Source organism: Oncorhynchus nerka, linkage group LG10 (assembly GCF_034236695.1).
Source record: "Oncorhynchus nerka isolate Pitt River linkage group LG10, Oner_Uvic_2.0, whole genome shotgun sequence".
In the NCBI taxonomy this organism is placed as follows: Eukaryota; Metazoa; Chordata; class Actinopteri; order Salmoniformes; family Salmonidae; genus Oncorhynchus; species Oncorhynchus nerka.
Genome location: NC_088405.1, coordinates 78975981 through 78988072, shown reverse-complemented (window position 1 = coordinate 78988072; position 12092 = coordinate 78975981). Strand labels below are relative to the sequence as shown.

The window sequence follows — 12092 nt, the reverse complement described above, 5'->3', positions numbered from 1 at the left end:
TATGCAAACCGATTCTACATGTAGAATCGCTCGAAAATGTCATCAGTCTGACACCCACCAGCAAGAATGTGGTCCCTAAAAAACACACCACGCTGAATGAACGGCAGATTGACATTTGGTGCTGTGTGTCTGCTCCCTTAGGAATCACATCGGCTCTATTATTGGAATTTCTATCTGCAACGTTTGACAACTGAACTTTGCCCTGCTCTCCCTCTTCTTCCCTATACTATATCACTGCCTGACCCTATCATTCTCCCTCTCCAACTATCAATATTCTTTTATTCTGGTAACCAAAATTCACATTTGGATGATTCCAAGATTTCCTTACTATTCCATCCTGATTCCAGGAATCTTCCAACCAGGAAGATTCCAAAGTTAATTTATTATCCAAAACCAATTTTCCTCCAAGAGCGACTGGCTGAACAGCTCTGGTTCGTTTGATCTTTAGTGATTTTTCATCTCTTTGTCACCCAAGCCAAATGACAGGAAGCCAGACCCAAGAGTACTGTCCCCTTCCAAATAAACCCCTACCTCACAACGGCACTTCATATCATAGACATTTACTAAGGTTGGGTAGGTTTTACCAATATGGTAATAGGGGCTAGGCCCTCTGACAGGCTAGGTGGAATTATTGATTATACATATCCAAGCCTTTCACAACTACCTAGGTAGTAGGGGATAGGGGTTGATTTGGAACTGGGTATAGAGAAGCAGCCTCCACTGGCATCCACCGGCTCCTTCCACTCTCCTCCCCTTACCTCAGGTCCTCCAGTAGGTCACACTCTGTCTGATGTTTGATGTGTAGTCTGCTTATCTGCTCAGAGTGAGTGTGTTTCAGCTCCTGGGTAACCTTGACCTGAGAGAGGCAAAACAGTTATATCAGAAGAAGTGGGCAAAACATCCAAATCCAGCTCTTGTATATGGAGCAGAATACAGTCAACTCCTGATAAGAGCACCGCATGTCATATACAGATGAAGTCAGAAGTTGACATACACCTTAGCCAAATACACTTACTCAGTTTTTCACAATTCCTGACATTTAATCCTGGTAAAAATTCCTTGTCTTAGGTCAGTTAGAATCACCACTTTATTTTAAGAATGTGAAATGTCAAAATAATAGTAGAGAGAATGATTTATTTCAGCTTTTATTTATTTCATCACATTCCCAGTGGGTCAGAAGTTTACATACACTCAATTAGTGTTTTGGTAGCATTGCCTTTAAATTGTTTAACTTGGGTCAAATGTTTCAGGTAGCCTTCCACAAGCTTCCCACAATAAATTGGGGGAATTTTGGCCCATTCCTCCTGACAGCACTGGTGTAACTGAGTCAGGTTTGTAGGCCTCCTGGCTCACACATGCTTTTTCAGTTCTGCCCACACATTTTCTATTGGATTGAGATCAGGGCTTTGTGATGGCCACTCCAATACCTTGACTTTGTTGTCCTTAAGCCATTTTGCCACAACTTTGGAAGTATGCTTGGGGCCATTGTCGATTTGGAAGACCCATTTGCGACCACGCTTTAACTTCCTGACTGATGTCTTGAGATGTTGCTTCCATATATCCACATAATTTTCCTACCTCATGATGCCATCTATTTTGTGAGGTGCACCAGTTCCTCCTGCAGCAAAGCACCCCCACAACATGATGCTGCCACCCCTGGGCTTTACGGTTGGGATGGTGTTCTTTGGCTTGCAAGCCTCTCCATATTTCCTCCAAACATAACGATGGTCATTATAGCCAAACAGTTCTATTTTTGTTTCATCAGACCAGGGGACATTTCTCCAAAAAGTACAATCTTTGTCCCCATGTGCAGTTGCAAACCGTATTCTGGCTTTTGTATGGCGGTTTTGGAGCAATGGCTTCTTCCTGGCTGAGCTGCCTTTCAGGTTATGTAGATATAGGACTAGTTTTACTGTGGATATAGATCCTTTTGTACCCGTTTCCTCCAGCATCTTCACAAGGTCCTTTTCTGTTGTTCTGGGATTGATTTGCACTTTTCGTACCAAAGTACATTAATCTCTAGGAGACAGAACGCTTCTCCTTCCTGAGTGGTATGACGGCTGCGTGGTTCCATGGTGTTTATACTTGCGTACTATTGTTTGTACAGAAGAACGTGGTACCTTCAGGCATACGGAAATTGCTCCCAAGTGCAAACATTATGTTTAACAGTCTTTGGATATCTGCGTGTTCCCGGTTGACAGATTCACAACAATACCAAGCCATTAAATTGATCTAGGTCGTGTTCATTAGGGCACCGCAAAACAAAATTGAGCATATCTTACTGGAAAATGACAATTCCCCTCCCTGTTTCAGAGCATTTTATTTTCTAATGAACAAGGCCCAGAAGTCAACTATGTACTAATCCAGAGGCAGGTGAAGCTGGGTAAAATGCTTCTCTCTGGGGCTGGGTGGAGGAAAGCAGAGTTGCCTCTGTAGACTTCTAATTGGCCCCTGGGTTAGGTAACCCAGTCTCGGGGCTAGTAATTGGGTGTGTGTGTTCAACTGGGAAACCATTAGGGCTCAAACTACACTCACTGACCTTATAGGCTACCCTGAGAAGATCATTCTGTCATCATGCATGGTGTTGATCCTCACTTGTCATTCGATCTCAAGTTGATCTGGACCATGCATTGGTTGCTGTGTTGCACTGTAAATTATAATACAGTATTTTGTAGTGGTGATTTGACTCCTATTTCTGAAGAGAAATGGTGAACCACAGCCTACTGTAGTGTATTATACTATTATCATAACACAGCTGATCATTAGGGGAAATATACTAAGGTTAAAATTAGAAGGCTATATTCAGGCAACTACAACAAGTCAAGTGGTTGATCTAATAGGCCAAGGTGTTTCTATTTCAGGAATTGACTAATCTGTAGTGTTACCACTGACATTTGAATATTCCTCAGCAATTAGTAGGCTAAACGAACCCGGTTTGAGAGAGACATTAATCCATCAACTAGCTAATCATGAATATAACAAAAATGGCATACGTATCATAGTGATAATTGTTTTTTCCCCATTAACCCATTAAGAACATCATTGTTAAAAATAACAAATCTGGATTTGACAGAATTTGATATCCAGTCCAAGTTCAACTTCAACTGATGGAATTTTATCACAGTATAATTTCTTATCCAACCCGCAACAGACTTCGGCGACTTGTCCGATGGTGTGTAATGTTTCTGCAACATGAGACCGTAACAGGATTCCCATTACAATAATTGTTTTTGCTGTTCTAGCTACAGTTGTGTTGCTATTTTATTTACACGGGTCCAAATTCAGTCATCCATCACCACTATAGTTTACTACAAATTATCTCCACCAAAAGCAAGACTGTTACAATGTATCTTTGTCAGTTTGTGAGCCAGGCAAAAGCTACAACCTATTTGGAACAGTGAGAAAATGTGTTTTCCTTGAATTGAATACTAGGACATTTCTTAGGCTACTTTGGAACATTGAAAAAAATATAACCGTTTCAAGAAGTAGTCTTCTATAACAAAAAAGGTCGTATTTGCGTTTGATAAAAACTATACAACTTTGTTCCGACGTAGTGGGCACATATCTTAAAGTTGGACTGCAACAAAGCGTGCATCTTCCAACATTCGTCAAAACATTTGCAGAGGAAAGTAAAAACTAGACAACTCACCTTTCTCGGCGGAGGCTGCATGTTTGAAATTTAACCCCCAAGAAAAATCCTAACAAATATTTGCGTTAATCCGGAAATCCCGTGCAAAACTTTCTGTAATTTAGATACAATCGAAAGACAACCATGCACTGTGAGAATTTAGCTAGTCTGATTTAGGCGGCCATAACGACCAAACTCAACACACCGACGAAGTCCTGTTAAAAATGGACTGCCTCCGCGAACATAAAAGTGAAGTTTGCGATTCAGTGGGGTTTCCGGTGGAGGAGAGAAGAATGGCGACATGCTGAGGAAATGCACGGGATTTTTCATTGGGATTGAATTGCTCTGGGTTGGGATGAAGACTCGCCGTGGGCTATATCTCTCTAGTGGCAATGTCCTCTTCATAAACATTGGGATTAGTTGGGGATTAGGTGATACAGTACATCTCTCTAACCCCTGCACATCTGTGCGTTTAGGCCTATGCCGTGGCCCTCAGAAATACACCTATTTTATTATTCATTCTCTCTCAATTGTCTCAGATGAATATAGAGATGTATCCCTACCACGGATAAATGACACGTAAAGGCGAAATTATACATATTTCTAGTAGCCTATCATTCAACATGGTTGACTAAAACAATGTCCAGGTTGTCTTGTGTTGTAGGCCTACTTTTGTGATTAAAGTAGGCTATTGGTCGTTAGCAGTGCACTGAGTTTGACGTGTTTATAATATAAGAGATTCATGGGAGAATGCAATTACATTTGTTAACTGGGCATTTAACAGGGACCAGCTCTTGAACAGCTTATATCCCCATGCAATAAGGCTGATAAATAGCTAACAAAATATCTACCCGACTATCTGAGTTAACCTTTATTTTTGCACACTCACAGGGCCCTACACATTCACAGGGCCCTACACACTCACAGGGCCCTACACACTCACAGGGCCCTACACACTCACAGGGCCCTACACATTCACAGGGCCCTACACACTCACAGGGCCCTACACACTCACAGGGCCCTACACATTCACAGGGCCCTACACATTCACACACTCACAGGGCCCTACACACTCACAGGCCCCTACACACTCACAGGGCCCTACACACTCACAGGGCCCTACACATTCTTAGGGCCCTACACACTCACAGGGCCCTACACACACACACTCACAGGGCCCTACATATTCACACACATTCACTCCATCATCTGCTCACTCACACATAGCATGCACGCACACTACACACACTCACAGGGCCCTACACACACACACACTCACAGGGCCCTACACATTCACACACATTCACTCCATCATCTGCTCACTCACACATAGCATGCACGCACACAACACACACACACACTCACAGGGCCCTACACACACACACACTCACAGGGCCCTACACATTCACACACATTCACTCCATCATCTGCTCACTCACACATAGCATGCACGCACACTACACACACACACCACTCACAAACAAGCTGCTGCTACTCTTATCACATATCCTGTTGCCTAGTCACCTTACCCCTATACAGTACATATATACCTCAATCACTCCAGTATCCTTGCACATTATAAATATGGTGTTGGAATTGACCCTGTATATAGCATGCTTACTTGCTTACATATTGTAATCTTCATATTTCTCATGTTTTTTTCTAGTATTACATTGTTATTGATTATTGCATTTTGGGGTTTTGAGTTAGCAAGAAAGACATTTCACTGTTCTTGTGCATATGACATTCAAATTAAAACTTGAAACTGAAACTAGACTGGGACCAGAACTTCCGCACAGGCATTTCACGCTGAGGAAAAACACACCAGACAATTTTTTCCTCAAGGCCCCCACACCAGCCCATTCTTAGCAAAATAATGATATTTCGGCGCTAAAACCCTAATTTAGACAGGCCCACTGGGCTAAAGATAAACCAGCTAATTTCCCCAAATTGTCCTATGGCCAGAAGACCTGGGCCCGTATCCATAAAGCATCTCAGCGTAGGAGTGCTGAACTAGGATCAGCTCCCCATCTGTCCATATAATCGTAATCATTATGATCTAAAATACTAAATTGATCCTAGATCTGCATTCCTACTCTGAGACACTTGTGGATATGGTCCCTTTAAATACTATTTAAGGTATTTGAATTACTTTCAAAGTAATTTGGAATTAAGTGTTTGAATATGTTAATTAAGTATTGAAAAGTATTGGCATGTATTTGAAATACTCAAACACACAGTAATTATACAAATACATAAATACTCCCATGCATTTGAACCATGTTTGTTTGGTATTTGAAATAATGTATTTGAAATAGAAATAAGTATTTTCAAATACTTTCAAATAGTAGGCTATTTATAGGAAATTATTTGAAAATACTTTCACATACACTGTACATCCAATAGGAGTAGTTGATTCGGGCCACATCATTTGAAAATACTCAGATACACAGAAAATAATTATTTAAATAACAAATAGTCAAATGCACATATTTGAACCCAGGTCTGATGGCCGTCTCTGGCCTTAATTGATAAAATCTCTGTGGAAGAGGTGGCTGTCACCCTTACACAAAAGGTGTTATGACTTAAAGGTTGAGAAATTACTTAAAACAGCTGATTTGGGCAATTTAAAACATACTGGCATACTGGTTGTCTTTAGAAAGGGTCACCCCCTTTCAATTACATTTCTCCACTGATGCATAGCTGATGTTGGAAATCTGAAGTGTAGTCTACGTCTTATCCTTTGACTGATTGCTTTGTTGCAATTTATAGAGGCCACAATGTTCCTTTAAGATGAATTGGCGGAGGACACAAATGTAACACAAGTAAAAGCTAGGCTTTTTGGGAAAGATTTTAATAGTTATTGAATGTTCTACATCGTACAGTAAGTATTATACAATTACAAACTTGCCTTACTTCTGTCACCAGAATCACTGACTGATCCTCATTAGAATGACATGAAAACAAAAACAGATTTACACTTCATATACACAAGTCTGATGTGGGACTCTGCTTTACAAACGTCCCAATCTTATGTTACAAAAACATTCCGCCAGTGTTGCTGCAACCATGTGACAGAACGTTGCAAGAGCCCCGGGGGCCATTAGTTGGGAAATCATTTTAATCTCAAGGTGCTGACTCTTTTAAACAATTTCTTTGATTATTTTTGGGGGAAGACACAAGGGTATACTTCACTCTCTCTAAATTAGTGTTCAAATCAAAGGTTTGACAAGGCCAAAGTTAATTGTGACCAAAGAAAACAGACAAACCAAAGAGATTGTGTGTTCAACCTTGGTGGAGCTGCTTGCTTCTCAAACCCCAGGCATTGAGACACTCAGGAGCAGTTCCCATAGCCTAGAATTCAAACTGAGTTTGCTACATTGCATGGTTGTTACATAACATGAAGTGAAACAATGGTGAAACGTAACAAAATAAGTTTCAATCCCAGGCTACAGCTCTCATGCTTCAGTCCGCAAACTGTGGACTCATACACTTTAGCATGTTTCAATAAACATCAATTGTAGTGTAAGGACTTGACTCTGGGGTAACTTTCAGATAATGCCCAGTTAGCACATTAGGTTCCCTGGATGTTCTGGGAACGTCTGTTTATGGTGTCAGTTTGGTTCTCGGAACATTCCTCTCGTGTTTCAATGCCTTGGGTCTTTGAGGGGAAAAGGCCAGCGAGTAGGAGGGACCTGTATGCCAGTCGCTTCTGACCGGGTTGCCAGATTGTGTCCCTCCGCACATCTGCTCCACTCATCCTACAGACTTGTGTTCTGAAATGCCCTCTGAAGCACCAAAAGGCAACCCACTTGAGATTGACAATAAAGATCTTCTATCTTAAGAATAATAAACATCAATCAATAAACAAAACCTTAAATAACACTTATGGTAAAAAGCTCTTAAATTACATACAAGAAATTAAAAGTTTATCTTTTTTTTTTTGCCTTTTTTTAAAACACTGCAGTTATACTCATAGTACACATGGTTGAATTATTATTGAGGTTTTGAACCGCCAAAGATTTAGCACTCAACATAGCATTCACAGACTTGGGCCTGTGCAACTAGTCATATGCATTGTTCAGCTCTTGCATCACATTACATGTTCTAGTGAATAGCACTACAAAACTATATTTTTTCGATGGTCTTCCCTCTAATATTCCCAAAAAATGTGGCACAATACATTTACTTTTGAGACTTGTTTTCAATGTTCTTGTTCTGTTTGGCTCTGTGATAGGCTACTGACAGGGGAGAGTAGCGGTTGGATAACGTTAGCTCTACACAGTCTGACCAGTGCCATGTTGGGAAAAAACTCTCACACAGGACTGTATACATGCCTCACTCATCTACACATCTATACCTCGTTCACTAGCGAATGCTACTGTATCAATTGTCATATGTTGGGTGCAGGATGCCTCTCCTTTAAATAAATGTTTTATTTCCATTGGCGATGTAACACTGTGGCAAAAAAATGGCATTTAGCATTTTACATAGTAGTTAACTGATTGTAACAGATTGAAAAAAGCAGTAGCAATTATTCACAACAGATATTCTCTTAAATTTACAGTTGTTTATTGAGACCAAAGAGTCAAATGCACGGAACTAAATGAACTCTTAAGAAATCTCTTAAAATATGAGCTAAGTACCTGGTATTTAGTATAGATTATTACTTTTAGATGTTTGTGCAATACAATTTTGACACACTCACATGATAACTCTGATATGTGGTCATGATACGGTAACCTAGTACTGAACCATAATAACCTAGTATGGAACTCCTCCTCACAACCTTTAAACTCTACCCAAGCTGAACCCTGCTTCCTTGCCAACTCTATTTCTGAATTCCAAATGGATCCCTAGCCCCTACACCCTAGTCACTCCTGTGGATGTAGGCAGACTGGATCAATACACTGTAAGCATTATGGTAAAATCTTGCATTCTGATTGGCTGGGTGGAAATGTCAGCCATATTGATTCCACCTATCCCAATCCTCTCAGAAGACCTGAGAGGAGTAGAGGCTAGGTCTAGGTTAGGGGTTGATTTGGAGTCAACACATGCTGCACACGGACCTCTCCCAACTCAGTGCCCCTGTCAAAGGGTTTTTGGCCCCGACTAAAGGGACATGATTGAAACCTTTTTTAAATGTTCCCAGTTTCCTGTTAGAACACAAATTCTTCCTCTCATACACATGATTCCCTTCACGATCCTAACTCCCTTCCATTGTGTCTGCTATTGGATGCCCTGGAAACAATGTCTTGAACCTGTTCTATTGGCTACTCTGAAGGGAGGGAGGGCCTAGGAGGGAGGCCCTAACAGGTTGGCCAACCTGACAACTAAATGTTTCCTTTCACTAATCTAAGTCCAAAATAATGTGTTTTAGAGCATTTTTACACCTGCCATTGTTTAGAAGATTTCACAAGACAGGTGAACTAGTATCAATTGCATGGACTACAGAGTAATATACACATTGAGACCAGATGACACAATTCTCTGAACTGAAACACATAACTGTTGAGGTCAGTCTGGCTTCTAAAACCTTGTTTCTGTTCCAAATAGCACTCAATTCCCTATATAGTGCCCTACTTTTGACCAGAGCCCTAAATAGGAAGGGAATAGGGGGCCCGTCTAAAATCCTGAGCCAACCAAGCAGTTTGGAACAGTATGTGTATATATTATGACTACATTTGGTGGAGTTTTTATTAGTTTTGGTCTTCGACTGTTCGTTGCACACTATTTTTTTATTGCGAGGCAAACCGAAGTTAACACCCTTTCATGGGCGATTGGTCAACAGTAGGAATTCCTCAATGAAGTGTTTGCTGTCATTCAATGATAGACGACTCATTTTCATGCAAATGTTTTCAATTGAGAAATACTCCACCAAACATCATGGTTAGATGTAAAATTGCACAACTAAGATCTCCTTTGCAAAAACATCAAAATGAATCACAGATTTCTAGATTAATTTGGACTATTTTGGCTACGTAGTCCCAAAACGGACAAACAGTACTATTGCGTATTTTTTCTCTTTTTTCAAGCGAAGGTAAGGTATGCGAGCCCACTCGTTCGGTTCGGCTACCCAAACTGAAGCATGCGGGAAGCCTCAACTCTGCTGTCTGCCCTTCACCCCTCACTACTGCCCTCTACTGGTCACCTGAAAAACGAGTGACATTGATCAGGGCCATGTTAAGTTCCCGAGAAAACGTTTTGAAAAGGACTAAAACAGGGCGGTACTACCTGAATCTGTCCAATAAGAACACCAATTTTCGTTTTCCAATGCAAAACGTTTTGCTCTGGCGTGCCTTGCTGAACACAACCCAGGTAAATGGTGCAGTTTAGGGCCTAGATTAGATCTATTAAACATGTAAACATGACATCACATGGGATCTTTATTGCGAATAACACTTATCTCCAGCCTGTGAGATCAATGGGAGGCATGCAGCACAAGCCTATGGGCATAGATGCTTGACCACAACACAATTTAGATGCTTTTCTTCCTTTTTCCACTCACTACTCCCCTTGTATTCCTTTCTCCCCTCTCTATTGAACGTAAATCCCTTGAATCCTTCAACTTAGTTATCCCTGGTCCAACTGACAATTTGCCTCACCCTTCAAACTCCATGCACTTCAGTTGACACTAGATTAGAGTTGGATTCAATTCACAACATAGCCTGCAATAGGGAGACCCTATCCAGCAATCTATCCATCACGTCCTATGATGTCTACACTTTTGCGTCTGTGTGTGTGATGTCCTATAAATCTGTATATGTATTGTGTACATGTGCCACTACTCACACCAACTGAAAAACCTAAATGTGAGTGTGTTTTTAAGTTTGCCGAGCTTTTACTTGTCCAAAAGAACCACAAACGCGTACAGGCGCTCGCTCACACGTCAGTATTCCTATATATAATATATATTCATGTATAGATATTTCAATTGCTTACAATACTCTAGTAGACGTAAAAGCTAATTATGTCCACTGAACTTACTGAAAATGTACTCTACATGGTGTGTAACTATTACGGTACTTCCGGTATTAGTCTTTCTTCTACCACATGACTGATATACAGTGGGAATAATCTTACGAAGCCAAGTTAATGCACTGTTGCTACAAGCTGGAAGACGACCCTTGTTATCTTGTGCTGGAAGATGGTTGTGTTTGAACGTAAACCGAAATGGGAATGCAAATCAAGAAAAGTGGAAAATAATCTAGGCGCAACACAAAAGAAACAAGGCGCGACACTCGTACGGCGCTTTCCCCCCAATGCTTTTTGAAACATGAGAGCATTTGGCAGCATACAAAGAGGTGTACATTCTCACGGCTGAAGGGACTGGCTTTGCGTCGTAACCAGTGTTCAGAACAGAAAAATACACACACACACACACACACAATTGTTTAGCACAAATGTACTATAAATGTACTATACTGCTGGTCAGTGTGTGTCTGGATTATAAGAGAGTCAAAATAAAATAAAATACATTTAAAAAAAATCTGAGGCTGGTAAAAAATAATAAAAACATGAAAAAGCAGCTTTTCCAAATCACAAAATAATGCATAGTGACCCTTGCACTTTAGTTTTTTTTCTTGCTGACAGACTTGGTGCTTGTATGCCAGACCTCCTGCACCAATGTAAGACTTGAGTTGTGAGCAATGTTTGACTCCTGAGAAAGAGTGAGAGAGAGGGGGGGAGTAGAGAGATGGAGAGGGGAGGGAGAAGAAATATGTATTATATATGTAATTTACAAAGAAAATATCACATTTGTACTATCAATTCATTTTCTAAGTGACAATAACTCAGAATTACAGTTAGTCACATATATTGTTTTATAATAATAACAAATCTAAGCACTTATATATCAAAGCACTGTCAATAGATCAGACCTTAACTCTCCTAACATTGTGTTAGGTTAAAACTGATCTAGCACCAGTAACTTACATGAATGGGGCCCAGTGAGGAGGGTCTACCAGTGAGGAGGCACATAGCTGTACCCAGGTGTCCCCTGGGGCCGGTAGGTTGGCACGGTGACCGGATGTCCACCAATGTGCTGAGTGGCGTGCTGAGGCGTGGTCAGCAGAGTACCTGGGCAAAGAGAATCAGACAGACAGTTGTCATCACCATGGAAACATGTCAGTGGCCAAACTTCTTGAGAAATAATCGATCGATTACTGTTATAAACGTGTTATAAATAAAGCCTTTACTCCAAACAGAAACATTACTGTAAGTAATAGTTGTGTAAACTATTTGTTTGAGTTGTTGATAGGGTCACAAAATTCCCTTATCTGAGCATTTTTGTAAAGTTTTTCCAGAGATCTTGGTTGTAGGATTCCCAGATTTCCTGGTTATTCTCTCCTGATTCCACAAATCTTCTAACCAGTATTCTCTAATTTCTTCTCTTTCTCTCAGGGTGCGTACTACACATAGCCGATGTGTGGGGCGGCAGGGTAGCCTAGTGGTTAGAGAGTTG

The 12092-nt window shown here is 40.8% G+C and overlaps 2 protein-coding genes across 4 annotated transcripts in view; both read right to left on the bottom strand.

Annotated features, from left to right (window-relative positions):
* Window positions 1-3908, bottom strand: part of LOC115136053 (F-BAR and double SH3 domains protein 2-like) — a 62703-nt gene extending 58795 nt beyond the window's left edge. The window contains exons 1-2 of one of the 2 annotated variants that reach the window (XM_029671421.2): window positions 3650-3908; window positions 759-856 (exon numbers count right to left, since the gene is read on the bottom strand). In XM_029671421.2, the coding sequence (XP_029527281.2) occupies window positions 759-856; window positions 3650-3670 (119 nt within the window). In that variant the 5' untranslated portion in view covers window positions 3671-3908. Of the gene's footprint in view, window positions 1-758; window positions 857-3649 lie in introns of those variants that run through there. The other variant, XM_029671422.2, reaches the window with a different exon arrangement.
* Window positions 3909-6461: 2553 nt separating this feature from the next.
* The window catches only part of LOC115136064 (protein FAM168A-like), a 52723-nt gene continuing 47092 nt past the window's right edge, over window positions 6462-12092 (bottom strand). For both annotated transcript variants that reach the window (XM_029671447.2, XM_029671446.2), the window contains 2 exons: window positions 11564-11707; window positions 6462-11288 (listed from right to left, as the gene is read on the bottom strand). In XM_029671447.2, coding sequence (XP_029527307.1) covers window positions 11589-11707 — 119 coding nt within the window. In that variant the 3' untranslated portion in view covers window positions 6462-11288; window positions 11564-11588. The remainder of the gene's footprint in view (window positions 11289-11563; window positions 11708-12092) is intronic.